We start from the raw sequence: 13,456 nt of genomic DNA, 5'->3' as shown, positions 1-13,456 counted from the left end.
GACATCCATGTTTCCCACTAGATAGAATAGCAGAACATTGTGCTACCTGTTCTGATCCCACTGGATACAATTTCCATTATAGTGAAATCCACAGATGTTTAGTGTTACATTTGAGGAGTTTTGACACTTGCTTGTAGTTGTGCGACCAAATCTCTATCCCGATAGTGTATATGATCACCACCCAGAGGCTGGCGAACCTCGTTAGTTCCACTGCTCATTGCCTTCAAAATGAGCGACGGGTATTGTTCTAACTTCTTCATTTTCTTAGCTTTTCCAATTCTAGAACCTCACAAAATTAGAATCATACTGTATGTACTCTGAGGTCATGCTTTTTTCAAACAGCAAAATGTTTTTTGGGTTCACTAAGTTGTTTTACATATTACTTCTCAGTGTTGATTAGTATTCTGTTCTATGACCATACCCCTGCTAGGCTATCCACTCTTCTGTTGATAGATTTCTGAGATGTTCCAATTTGGGGGTACTATGAATAAATCAGCAATGAGATTTATTTTTGAAAAGGGATGATTTTCCTAATTTTATTTTGTTGAGAGTATACACAGTTTCTTCATTTGCAATTGAGTGATATTGATTACATTCTTGCACTGTACAACGATTCGTCCCTTCTCTCATTAACAAACTCATTGCACCATAATGTTTCTAATTTTTCAAGTATGTATTGTAAATTTGATCCCACGTAGACTGGTGTTAAAAATATGCTCAAATGATAGTAGGGCAGGAGGAAAGTCAGGGGAGATGGAGGAAAGAGCTAGGAGTCAAGGGGCATTTATGGAAGTCTAGACTAAAGACATGTACATGCAAATATATATATGAAGATGGGGAAATAGATCTATGTGTCCATATTTATAGGTTTAGTTTTAAGGTGGCAGAAGGACCTTGGGCCTCTACTCAAGCACCCACTCAATGCATGAAAACTTTCTTTTATTAAATTGGTACTCTACGATGCTCACCCTCCCGACACAACTGCTGAAGCCAAAGCAGGTGAACAAGTAAATGTGGTGAGGAAAGCTGATGGTGCTCGGCTATCGAAGGAGATAGCGTCTGGGGTCTTAAAGGCTTGAAGATAAACAAGCAGCCATCTAGCTCAGAAGAAACAAAGCCCACATAGAAGAACACACCAGTCTGTGTGATTGCGTGGTCCCGAAGGGATCAGTTATCAGGCATCAAAGAACAAAAAAATCTTATCATTGGCTGCACACCTCCATGATACGATTGCCGAAGACAAATGGGTGCATAAGCAAATGTGGCGAAGAAAGCTGATGGTGCCCGGCTATCAAAAGAGATGGTGTCTGGGGTCTTAAAGGCTTGAAGGTGAACAAGCGGCCATCTAGCTCAGAAGCAATAAAGCTCACATGGAAGAAGCACACCAGCTGGTGCGATCACGAGGTGCCAAAGGGACCAGGTATAAGGCATCATGCAAAAAAAAATGTATATATATATATATATATATATATATATATATATATATATATATATATCATAGTGAATGAAGGGGGAAGTGCAGAGTGGAAATCCAAGGCCCATTTGTCAGCCACTGGAGATCCCTTCATAAAGGGATTTAGGAGAGGAGATGGGTCAGTCAGGGTGCGAGGTAGTACCGATGAAGAACACAGCTTTCCCCCATTCCTGGATGCTTCCTCCCCCAACTACCATGATCTGAATTCTACCTTGCAGGACTGGATAGGGCAGAGGTTGTACAGTGGTGCATATGAGAGCTGGAGGCACAGGGAATCCAGTGTGGACGATACATTCAGGACCAGGGGTGTGAGGGCGATGCTGGGAGAGTGGAGGGTGAGTGGGTTGGAAAGGGGGAACTGATTATAAGGATCCACATGTGACCTCCTCCCTGGGAGATGGACGGCAGAGAAGGGGGGGAAGGGAGACTCTGGATAGGGCAAGATATGACAAAATAACAATCTATAAATTATCAAGGGCTCATGAGGGAGAGGGGAGCGGGGAGGGAGGGGGAAAAAAGAGGACCTGATGTAAAGGGCTTAAGTGGAGAGCAAATGCTTTGAAAATGATTAGGGCAAAGAATGTACGGATGAGCTTTATACAATTGATGTATGTATATGCATGGATTGTGATAAGAGTTGTATGAGCCCCTAATAAAATGTTTTTAAAAAATGCTCAAGCAGGCAGGCTAATTTTAAGATGACTTCAGAGTATATTTTTGAGGGAAGAAGAAAGATTTTTATTATCATTCCAGGAAAACTAGTCTATACATCTTTGATATAACACCCAAGGGACAAACGATAGTTTCACCAATACTTTAAAATATCATTACATTAAAACTAATTGGACTTGTTAACTTATATTGTGTGTTAGTACCAACACTTGGAAGATGTTGGTTAACCATGTAACGCCTTATGCATTACTTTTGAATGTTGGCATATGACAGTATTCCAGAAGTTCATGGGTTAAGGTCACCATCTATCTCTAGTGCAAAGAAGTTGGTGGCAGAAAAGTGTTCTCCGTAATCCTAATTTCTGCATAATAACTTACATTTTGTCATGGAAATGAGCACTGCCAGTTGTTCATTTGAAGCAGCAGATAGTTTGAGAACATGTCTGCCACATGACTAGGTTTATTAATCATCACCTGTCTGCTACTCGTTCTCTCAGTAAAAATGGTCTGTGAATAAAGTGGGTAGGCCAACTCACAGATCCATCCCACAAGTGCTTTCTGCAATTAAACCATCATACTTGGGTCTGCAGCAAAGCACATTAAATATCCCTCCCAATTTGTCACATGGGCTACTCAAATGATTGCACTTTAGGATCAAGACTCAATAAAATGAATGACTTTTACCTCTTTGACAATGTTCTTAAGATTCTAAGTAATCCTTTTGATTTTCTTGATAGCACTATGAGTTTGTAATTTTAATAATGTTTAATGTCCATAAATTTCTTTAGCGTTCTCTATTCTTTTTGTTATTGACTTGTAGCTTCAAATTTTTTTCTGGTCAGATTAGATGCTTTTAGGTTTCAATCTTTTTAAACTTACTGAAATTTATTCTGAAAATTGTCTGCATCAAGCATATGTTCAGTGAAGTAGCATGTGTACAGTGCTACTGTTGAGTGGTGTGATCTACGTCTTGTAAGTCCAAATGGTTAATATTACGCAGGTCTTCTGTTTATTCCCTTTTTAAAATGGTTCCATCCATCATCAAAAGATGATGCATATAATGTCCTCTGTCTCACAATCAATTTTAACTTAAAACTTATTCTCATATATTAACATTGTCACTCCTGTATTAGTACTTACTTGTTATGTCAAGTATTTTCATCCCCACTTTAATTTATTTATACACCTATGCTTAAGTTGTGCCCTTTGTCATATACATGTGTCATATTTGTAGTTCAGCTTACCGCTGTTTCTTGACTAGAATATTTATCTATTTATATTCATTGCAATGAATTATCAATAGAGAAGAATTTACTTCAAACATTTTGTTAAAAATTTTCCCCATCCCCTCTCTTGGTGAGATTGATGGCTTTGTTTTCTATCTTCAAAGGTGAGTTCTTTTGAGGAATATATTTTTTCCGTTGTTATTATTTTTTGGAGGATAATTTTTATTATCACTTAGATTCCCTTTAACACCTGAAAGTTCTCTTATCTATACCAATTATCTCCATTTTATTTATATGTTATTGTAAATTATAATTATATAGCCCAGATCCCTCATCTCATTGTCAATTAATTTTATTATATGTATTCAGATAGTTGTTTAGTGTCAACATTTTGGATGCTTGGGTTGGGATTATGTTTTCTTTCTAGAGAACTCGCTTTAATATTTCTTGCAGGGCTAGTCTGGTGGTTATAAATTCCCTTATTTTCTATTTATCTGGGAAAATCCTAATTTCATCCTCACTTTTGAATGATAATTTTGCTGGGTAAATTATTTCTGGTTGACAGTTATTTTCCTTTCAAGGGTTTGGAAATGTACCCCATTGTCTTCTTGCTTACATAGTTGTTGATCAGAAATGTGCACTTAATCTCATTGATGCTCCTTTGTAAGTGACTTTTCCCTTATCTTGTGCTGCTCTTAAATATCTTTCTTTATCTTTTACTTGGTAAGTTCAATTATAATATGTCTTGAGGTGTTTTCCTTGGGGTTTAACCTATATGGACTTTGTTGAGAATCTTGGATGATAATCTCATCTTCCAGATTTAGAACATTTTCTATAATTATTTTTCAAAATTATCTCTGGACTTTGTTTCCTCTCTTCACTTTCTGGAATTCCCATTATGCATATATTATTTCTCTTATGTTGTCCCACAGAAACTTTATGTCCTGTTCATTTAATCTCAGAGTCTTCGTCTTCTAGTTCACTGATTCTTTCTTCCATGGTGTCCATTCTACTTCTGTATTTGCTGAGGTGTGTTTGATTTCGGTAGTTTTATTATTAAGCTTAGGAATTTCTAGTTGTTTTTTATTTAAGATTTATATCTCCTTGCTAAACATCTTGTTTTGATCTTTATTGTTTTTCTAAATTATTCTAAAAATTATCTCCTCAAGAAAACTTAATACTAGCTTTTGGATGTCTTTGTCAAGAATTTCATAGTACTAAGTGTCTGACATTAGGTTTGCCTTTCATTGGGGAGTAAACAGGAAGCATCCACTGCCCTGAAGATTCACAAACTTCCATATCTTTCACAATTCCTTCCAAAAGTTTCTTTTCTCCTTTCGGCTCATTGGTGTTAAGTGATGCAGAAGTGTTCTGAGAGACTGCCTTCTTGCTGGTACTGCTGGCTGAGGCTCCAAATTGAAACGAACCTACTGATGACCTCCCTCGAGCTCTGCTGCTTTCCCCACCCCACCACTCCACCCCCATGGCACAGATTTGGAGAAACCGGATGGCTGGATGACACAGAAGTCTCTCTGGTTTGAGACATCCCATCCAAGTCTGTTACTACCTGAGGGTGCCTCCTGAGGCTGCTGCCTTCCACCAACCTCGCTCCTGGCACCCAAGATGTTCATTCAGACACCAGTCTCCAAAGTGGCCCCTGCCTTGAAGGAAGAATTGGCAAATCCTATGGACACAGTTAGCTTGAGGAGTGATTTTCACTAAGTCCTCAAGACAAAATTGGCAATGAGTATTCTTATACACCTTTTATAAAGTGACTTGTGCTTTTATTTGGGGGGAGTGGGAAAATATATAGGTATGGAATTGCTTAGTAAAATAAGTGTACGTTTAGAAAAGTAGCAGACTTTTTTTCTCAAAGTGCCTACATTTTATTGCATTTACAGCAAAATGTATTAGAATTTCAATTGCTCCATATCCTCACCAATATTGTGCATTGTCAATCTTTTTATCAAAGATGTGTGAGAATCCTTAATGGCGTGGTGGTTACAAGTTGGAATGCTAACTTCAAGGTCCACAGTTCAAAACCACCAGCTGCTCCAGGAGGGAAAGATGGGACTTTCTGTTCCTATAAAGATTTACAGTCTCAGAAACTCACAGGGTCAGTTCTACCTTGTCCTGTAGGACCCCTATGGGTTGGCATTGACTCAATGACAGTGTGGTGGGTGTGCAGTGGTGTCAAGTTTTAAGATGCTGCTTGCTGATAACCTACTGATGCTGAATTTTCCCCCTCGTGTGCTTATTTTTCCATGTAAAGAGCCTATTCCAATATAGATCTTTCCACCGTTAAAAAAAAGGAATTGTTTTTATCTTACTATTGAGTTGTAAGTACACATTTTCTTTACATTTGGATAAAAACCTTTGATCATGTTTTGTGAATATTTTCTCATTCTTCATGTCATTGTTTGAGATCATTTCATTCCAATATGAATCCTTTTTAATGTGTCTGCAGGTCTCGCCACGTTTCTAAGCCTGGTGTATATTTTTGCCCTTCAATACAACTTTTCTGGATATTCAGAAGCTACTAAAAAAAGGTGAGAAGAACCCATCAGATGTGTCAGTAGACAAAGAGTAGTCGGATGGAGTGGGGACCTATTTCCCATTTGCAAATAGAATTGGATGATTGAGAGGCATTTGTATTTCCTGTGGTCCTAGAGGAGACCCTTGGTGGCATATTGCTTATGTGTTGGGCTGCTGTCCTCAAGGTCAGCAGTTTGAAACCACCAGCAGCTTCTCAGGAGAAAGGCGGGGCAGTTTTACCCTGTCCTATAGTGTCCCTATAAGTCACTGTATTGTCCTCATCAATTTAGTAGCCACAGTATTCTCTCCTTTCAGTCAAACATTGTATGTGCCTATCAGAGGAATAATAATACTAGTGAGGCACACTAATCTTAGAATAATCAACCATGTGAGATCAACAGGGCAGCATTTGCCCAAGGCCATGTTCAGAAGGGTTAGGAGAGAAAGGTAGATGGAAATAGGAAATACAGAGAAGAAAAGATATATGTGACCCTTCATTGTGGGAACTACAATCACTGAAATGGAACCAAATGTGTGTGAATTGCTGAGTGTACAACTAATCTGTTTTGCAAATTCTCACCCAATTCACATGAAATGTTTGGGTAAGAAATGAGCTAAGTCTAATTTCAGTGTGAGTTTGGGATGGAGAGATGTTAATCAAAAAGAAACCAAGAGAAAGGTGCAGGCATAGAAGAGGGCCATAGATTTGCCCAGCCTAGCAGTGAGGGTCTGCTTGTGATAATAAATGGGACCACTGCTTGGGAGAGGTGGCTGCAGACACATGCTTCTAAGTTGCCCAGTTAGTCCAGGTTTGGGTGTTTCATGTGTACCCTCATTGGAATCTCAAATTACATCCCAAAGAGAAATCCTTGCTTTTCAAAACCTTAAATAGGCCTGGGCAGCCTTTTTATTCAATGTAATGCATCATTTAAGCTCTTGACTACTGCTTCCTTGAGCATTGACTGTGAATCTAAGGAGATGAATCCTTGACAAGTCCAATCTTTTCTCCATTTATCATGAGGTTACCTATTGATCCAGTTGTGAGGGTCTTTGTTTTCTGTGCATATATTTCAGCTTCTCTGATTATTTGTTCAGCACACAGGTGGAATACATAGGGTGAGAGGACACAACCCTGATGCAAACCTTTCTTGATTTTAAATCATGCTCTAGTCCCTTGTTCTGTTGGAATGCCTGCCTCTTGACCAGTGTATAAATTCTGCAGGAGCACAGTGAAGTGTTCTGGAATTCCAGTTCTCCTCAAGACTGACCATAGTTTGTTATGGTGCACACAGTCAAATGAACTTGCATAGTCAATAAAACATAAGTAAATAATGATTCTTTTTAGTACAATGACTGTATCCATTTCATCCTCTTCTCTTTTTTTAGGTCATTTTTTGGGAAGCTCTTACAGCTCATAACAATCCATGCATCAATTGTATCAAGCATATTTGTACACATGTTGCCATCATTATTTTGTAAACCTTTATTTTTTATTTGAGCCCTTGGTATCAGTTCCTCTTTTTTCCTCTCTCCCACCTCCCACCCTCATGACCCCTTGATAAATTATAAATTATTAGTATTTTCATATCTTACACCAACTGCTGTCTTCCTTCCTGCATGATTTCTGTTGTTCAACCCCCGGGGGGGGGTGTTATGCATCGATAATAACCTCTTCCTCCTGTCCTCCCCCCCACCTTCTCCCTACCCTCCTGGTATCGCTACTCCCATATCTATTTCTGGGGGATTTATTTGACCTGGATTCCATTTGTCATTAGCTCTTATCTGTACCAGTGTACAAACTACAGTGTAGTCAGAAATGAAAGGGAGGATTGTAATGGTGGGGGGGTGATGAAACCTCAAAGAACCAGAAGAATATTGTATGTTTCATCGGTGCTGTACTGTGCCCTGGATTACTCATCCATTCCTTGTGAGCCTTTTGTGAAGGGATGTCCTATTGTCTACAGATGAGTTTTGGGTCTCTGTTCTTATCCACCTCATCCTCAGCAATATGTTTTAGCTTTTGTTGTTGTTGTTTGTTTGTTTGTTTGTTTGTTATGTGTTTTCTGATCCCTGTTACCTGATCCTGTTGAAACCTCATGATCTCACAGGCTGGTGTCCTTCCATGTGGGCTTGTTGCTTCTCTACTAGATGGCTGCTTATTTAACTTCGTGTCTTTAAGACCCCAGACACTGTATCTTTTGATAGGCAGGCAACATCAGCTTTCTTCACCACATTTGCTTGTACACCCATTTTGTTTTCAGCAATTGTGCTGGAAGGGTGAGCCTCTCAGAAAGTCAGGTTATTAGAACAAAGTGTTCTTGCATTGAGGGAGGTAATGAGCATAGACCCAAAGTCCATCAAGTATCTCAATGTATTGCCATATAAATATATGTACATAGGCCAATTCCTCTATATTTATGAATGAACAGTTATATATGTACACATCTATGTTTATACCTCTATCCATAGCTTTTCTTCCTAGATCTTTCCTCTGTTTCTTTTTACCTTCCTCCTGCCACTTCCCCCCAACCCCATCACGCTTGCCCTTCTTCTGCCTCTTAGTACTTTCTCTCAGCTAGATTGCCGTTGCTCCAAGACCCCCAGAATCTCTACATGCTGTGCTCCTCCTTGTTGATTTTACTTCCCTAATTATCCTCCTGTCTATGGCATTGTTTGATCACCACTCACCTTCCCCGCCTCCCCCTTCCCCCAAGTCCCTCCAGAACCATTGGCCCAGTTACTCACTCCTCAGGCTTGCTTCCAATGCCTGTCTCTTAATTTTCTGGTCTAATGACAGGAGTGCTGGGGGGGTGATTCTACCTGGAGGCCCTCTTGTCTCCTCCTCCCTCTTTTCAGCCTCTTCTGATGCCTGTTGCACCGTTCCATAGTTTGTTTATAAAACCTTCCACTGTTGTCCTCTCACTTGAATTGTTTCCTTCACTTCCTCCAGCTTACGATCTTAGCATGTTCTTCCTCCTTGGTTTTCTAACGTTAGCGTTTGCGCATTCCATCACAATACCCTACTTTGTCTGTTTGAGCTGTCCTTTGAAATGTTCTGTGCAGCTCTGTGTTTCTTCCATTTTCCTTGGCTACTGGATGATCAAGTGCAAGCTTTAGAGTCCCTTCTGGTGGTTTTGAGCTGTTGACCTAGTGGTTAGCAGCCCAGTGTGTCACCCACTGTGCAACCAGGGATCTATGCAACAGGGGGATTTCTAACACATTTTTTAGGGGACAAAATTTAATACATAAAGTCACTTTCTACTTCATTAATGATAAGAGACAGCTTATCATGAAGAGGCATTTGTGTCGACAGACAGCCCAAAAGGATGCAGGTGCCCAGGTTCAGCCTCTGAGCTGTGGTTTTGAGCACTATTCTTTCAAGAAGACCTTTAAATAGGTAGATTTTTTTAACATCACAAATAAAGTGGGTTGCTTTTCAGGGAAAATTAATGACAGGAAATTGTGAATGTAAATAATTTGTGGAAAAACAAACACGCCTTAAATGTGCATTAAAAAGTGTGATTAAAAGACTTTGAATCAAAGCTGGGACCCTTGGTTTGTGTCAGAAAGGGTTATTGAAACTGGATGGTCAGAAAGAGTGGCATGGTTTTCTCCTATTGCTCTCTTTCACTTCATGGGCTACAGTTCTACAGTTTTTGCCAAGAACAAAAGAATTCTGGGAGGCCATTTATTGTTTTCACATCACTGAAGTAATTCTCCTCTGCAGACAAATGAGCTTTTCTACCCCCATGAAAAGTTACAGTGTTGGAGACCAATAGTGGCTGTTCCACACTGTCCTGTGAGTTAGCAATGAGCCTGCTTTGACTTGATGGCAGTGAGTGGGCGAGTGAGTGAGCGGTTTTTCTGGTTTGTAGCTAAACAATGTTTTAAGTTTTTTTCTGTTTAACCTGTAACCTGCCATAACAACTTACACATTAAGAAAGAAATTATTAGTAAGGCAAACGCCAGAAGTAAAGCAATGCCGAGGACACTAAGCCCATCTAGTCTCTTCAAGGAACTAGAATCAGAGTCAGTAGGAGAACACAAAGGCCTTCAAAATGTTCATGGAAAATGGAATTCAAAGATAATAGGACTTCCCCATACACTTTCTGAAGTGCTTTTGTAGGTCTACAGTCACGTCCTGCACAATATTGGTTTAGGCAACATTTGACTGCATATAGGTCTATGGTCCCAACCTTTAGCAAGGCTATTCTATTAATAATTCCAAGCATCTACGATGGTTTGTAATAACAAACAAGCAATACTTTGTGACACACACCGAAACACTGTTGCTGTTATTGTCCTATTATGATAAAAGTGATTTGATGTTTCTGTATTTACCCTTTCTATGAGTAGAAAGACACACTATATACTGTATACTAAGGTAGACCTTTGACTGATTAGATATTAACTGTATCTAACTGCCCTGACTTCCATACAAGTTCAACTCAAAGACCACTTAGGCACAGAATTGGCTCATGATCCAAGGACTCTCTGTATATAATGGTCATGTTCGCAACACATCTAAATTCATAGATTGTAATATAGACATTAAGAGACACACAGCCATATATTCCTCAGTGACTCGGGGGCTGGCAAGTCTAAAATGTATAGGGCCCTGCTGGCAGGGGGGATGTCCCCAGGCAGGAGTTGATGCTGTTGCCTGGAGATAGAGGTTCCTTGTCAGCAATCCTTGGCTTGCTGTTAGGCCTTTCAACAGATTGAGTGAGGCCTACTGAGATGATTGACCTCCTTGACTGAATGTCCATCATTCTAAAAAATGCCCCCACTAAACCACCTAGAGTAGTATTTGAATGAATAATTGGGAGGCCTGGTGGCACTGCTATGGGGCAAGTGTTGACCCACTTCACCACAAAGTCTGCGTTTCAAACCTACCTTCTTTCCTGTGGGAGAAAGATGAGGCTTTCTACATTCATAACGGAAACCTTTACAGGGTTACTGTGTGATGGGATACCTTTGATGGAAGGAGACTTGGTGGTTTGGGTTCGTAGCCAAGCCAAGCTGACACCAAACTTTGTCGTCAGAGATCGAAGACTACTGAAAGAAAAACGTTGGTTCCTTTTCTGAATCCTTGGGCGTGTGTCTGTGGTGGACATCCATCTTAGTTTCGAGAGAAAACACTCCTTGGGTGGCTTTCTACCTCTAATGGCAACAGTAAAAACACAATGAAGGGGACATTGTGCATCCATATGTCATCCGGTTCTGGGTTTCTAGGGCCTTGCGGATCTCTCTCAAAGCTCACAGAGAGCTGTGTCGTTAACTCACATCCATCTCTGCTGGAGGGACGAAAATCTTCCTCTTGTGCCTCAGGACTCTTCCCCAGCCAAGATCATTTGGTGATGACGGGATTCCCTCCCGGGGCTTTAGGAGATGATTGAATTAACATGGAGGAGCGTTTCCTCAAGTAGATGAGGCATCAGCTAATAAGATTGAGCTAATCCAGCCACAGTGCCCTGTGGAATTGTGGGAAATGAGGAGAGAATGACCTCTGCAATTATGCTATATGCCTTTTTTATATTAAGGAAAATAAAAAGATCATTCATGGTGCCCTGGACTAGAAGACCCAGGTCTTCAAGGAACAGCATCAACTATTTTCTCGGTCAATTGTCTTGTAACTTTAACACCATGACCCTTAAGTCTTTCAGGCAGGATACAGACTTCTCATAATCTTGCAGATTATGGCTTTTCCACCAAGTCTACACAAGGCCTCGTTACAAATTACATTAATGTGCTTTCTGAGGGCAATATTGTCTCCAGAGAACTCAGCTAACCTAACCAAGACCACTTGGAGATGGAGCCCAGGAAAGACGATGGACACAATTCATCTCCACCGCCTTTTCTCATGCAGATGACTAGCTCCCAAAGAATAATTTCCTTGTGATTAAAATAGTTTCACATTTTAAAATCCAAATCTTGTATGAATAGAGGCAATTTGAGTTGACAGTAGGACTAGACTTTGGAATTACAGGTTGTCTACATTTGGTTCTTTCTGAATCAAAGCTTGGGCTCCTAGGTTTCTGTGTTTTTCTGAGTAAAATGGGAATGAAAGATACTTAGTGATTAACTTCAGGAGGTCTTTGGAGACTTGTTTAAAGAGCACTTTTTTAATATACCGAGTACCTAAATGTAACACAATGGATTTGAGGGAATTTTGAGGAAGGAATCTACTTAATATTAACTGAGTTGTTTTTCTGGTTCTTTAGATAAGATGTAAAATATATTTCGAGTTTAGAATCAGGATCATCTTAAAGCTTTTTTTAATTGGAAAAAGTTATGATTCACTTGGACTCCTGCAGTTTACACAAAGAAGAGTAATTCTTGATAGTGAAATTTAAGCCACGCTTGAGTTCCACCTTGAAAGACTCATACATGGAAGGATGATTTAAGCCCTTTGTGTACAATCTTCGGTGGTTTTTGTCACGACAGATTGGACCCTCACCTGTAGATGAAAAATTGATTCTCCGGTCCTTGGTTTCCTCCTCAAATAACCCCTGGCGTCTTTCTTCCTGCAGACAAAGCTGGGTGGAGTTTGATCCCCTCTTTATGGTCACCTTCTGGATGGCTGTGTGGCAGTTCAACCAAGGTAATGAAAAAAGAGAGTCAACTCTGTTCTAACGGTGCCTGTGGTCTTTAGAACTGTGTGCAGCCACACCCTTACTGATCCTGGAAGTTCTTCTAAATAAAATAAATAACGTCTATGTCCATCAGAGACAACTCAGTGTACAGATGCTCATTTTGTGTTAGATTAAAATTATACTATATGTGCATATGGTTGCTGAGTCAGAATTGACTTGAAGGTCAGTACTTAGGTTTCTTTTTATTTCAAACAAACCATGTACTTGCTACTCAGATTTGAAAATGTCATGAACTTTGGCTTCAACTCTAAGTGTCTAATACTAATTTGACTGCAGGGGAAAAAACCCCAAAGAATTAGCAATTCGATGTAATAATCACAGCTGATGTGAGTGGCTTCTACAATACACCTACTGGTCTATACGCGTCTGGAACAAAGGGAGAGAAAGAACCAAAAACTTAAAGAAGACATTAGTAGTTACCAGTAGACAGACTAACTAACGCTGTACCAGGATCCATCACACTTGGGTACCAGTGCTGACTGCTCAGAGCAGGGACACAATAGTTGGTCCTGAATAAAATGGGAGGAAAATATAGCAACCTCTTTCAATTCCCACTTCTTTTGATTCTTCCATATTACTTTTAAGTCTGTAAGTTCTTTATGATTATGTTATATGTTGTCTATCTGCTTATAAAATAAGAACTCCCATAAAGGCAGATAGCTTTTGTATCTTTTCAATGAATAGAATAATGCTTCATTTATAGTGGAAGTAAAAGGAGCCTGTGCTGAAATGAAATGGTGACTGTAACATCAGGAATATCAGAGCCCCATAGATAGACTTCCACATTTACCTCAAGGTTCTGGGACTTTTCTGGGAGGTGCTGAGGGAAAACATGGTCTTTAAGGTAGGAATGAGAGGAAGCAGCTTCAAACATTATTAATAATTGGAATGCGG

The 13,456-nt window shown here is 39.8% G+C and overlaps 1 protein-coding gene across 1 annotated transcript in view; it reads left to right on the top strand.

The window, feature by feature from the left end:
* Positions 1-13,456, top strand: part of MGST2 (microsomal glutathione S-transferase 2) — a 67,120-nt gene that overhangs the window by 34,914 nt on the left and 18,750 nt on the right. Inside the window, exons 6-7 of the mRNA XM_075544812.1 lie at positions 5,839-5,920; positions 12,440-12,510. Of these exons, the coding sequence (XP_075400927.1) occupies positions 5,839-5,920; positions 12,440-12,510 (153 nt within the window). The remainder of the gene's footprint in view (positions 1-5,838; positions 5,921-12,439; positions 12,511-13,456) is intronic.

The sequence above is a fragment of the Tenrec ecaudatus genome, chromosome 3 (genome assembly GCF_050624435.1).
Source record: "Tenrec ecaudatus isolate mTenEca1 chromosome 3, mTenEca1.hap1, whole genome shotgun sequence".
NCBI lineage: Eukaryota > Metazoa > Chordata > Mammalia > Afrosoricida > Tenrecidae > Tenrec > Tenrec ecaudatus.
This window is presented reverse-complemented; position numbering and strand designations above follow the sequence as displayed.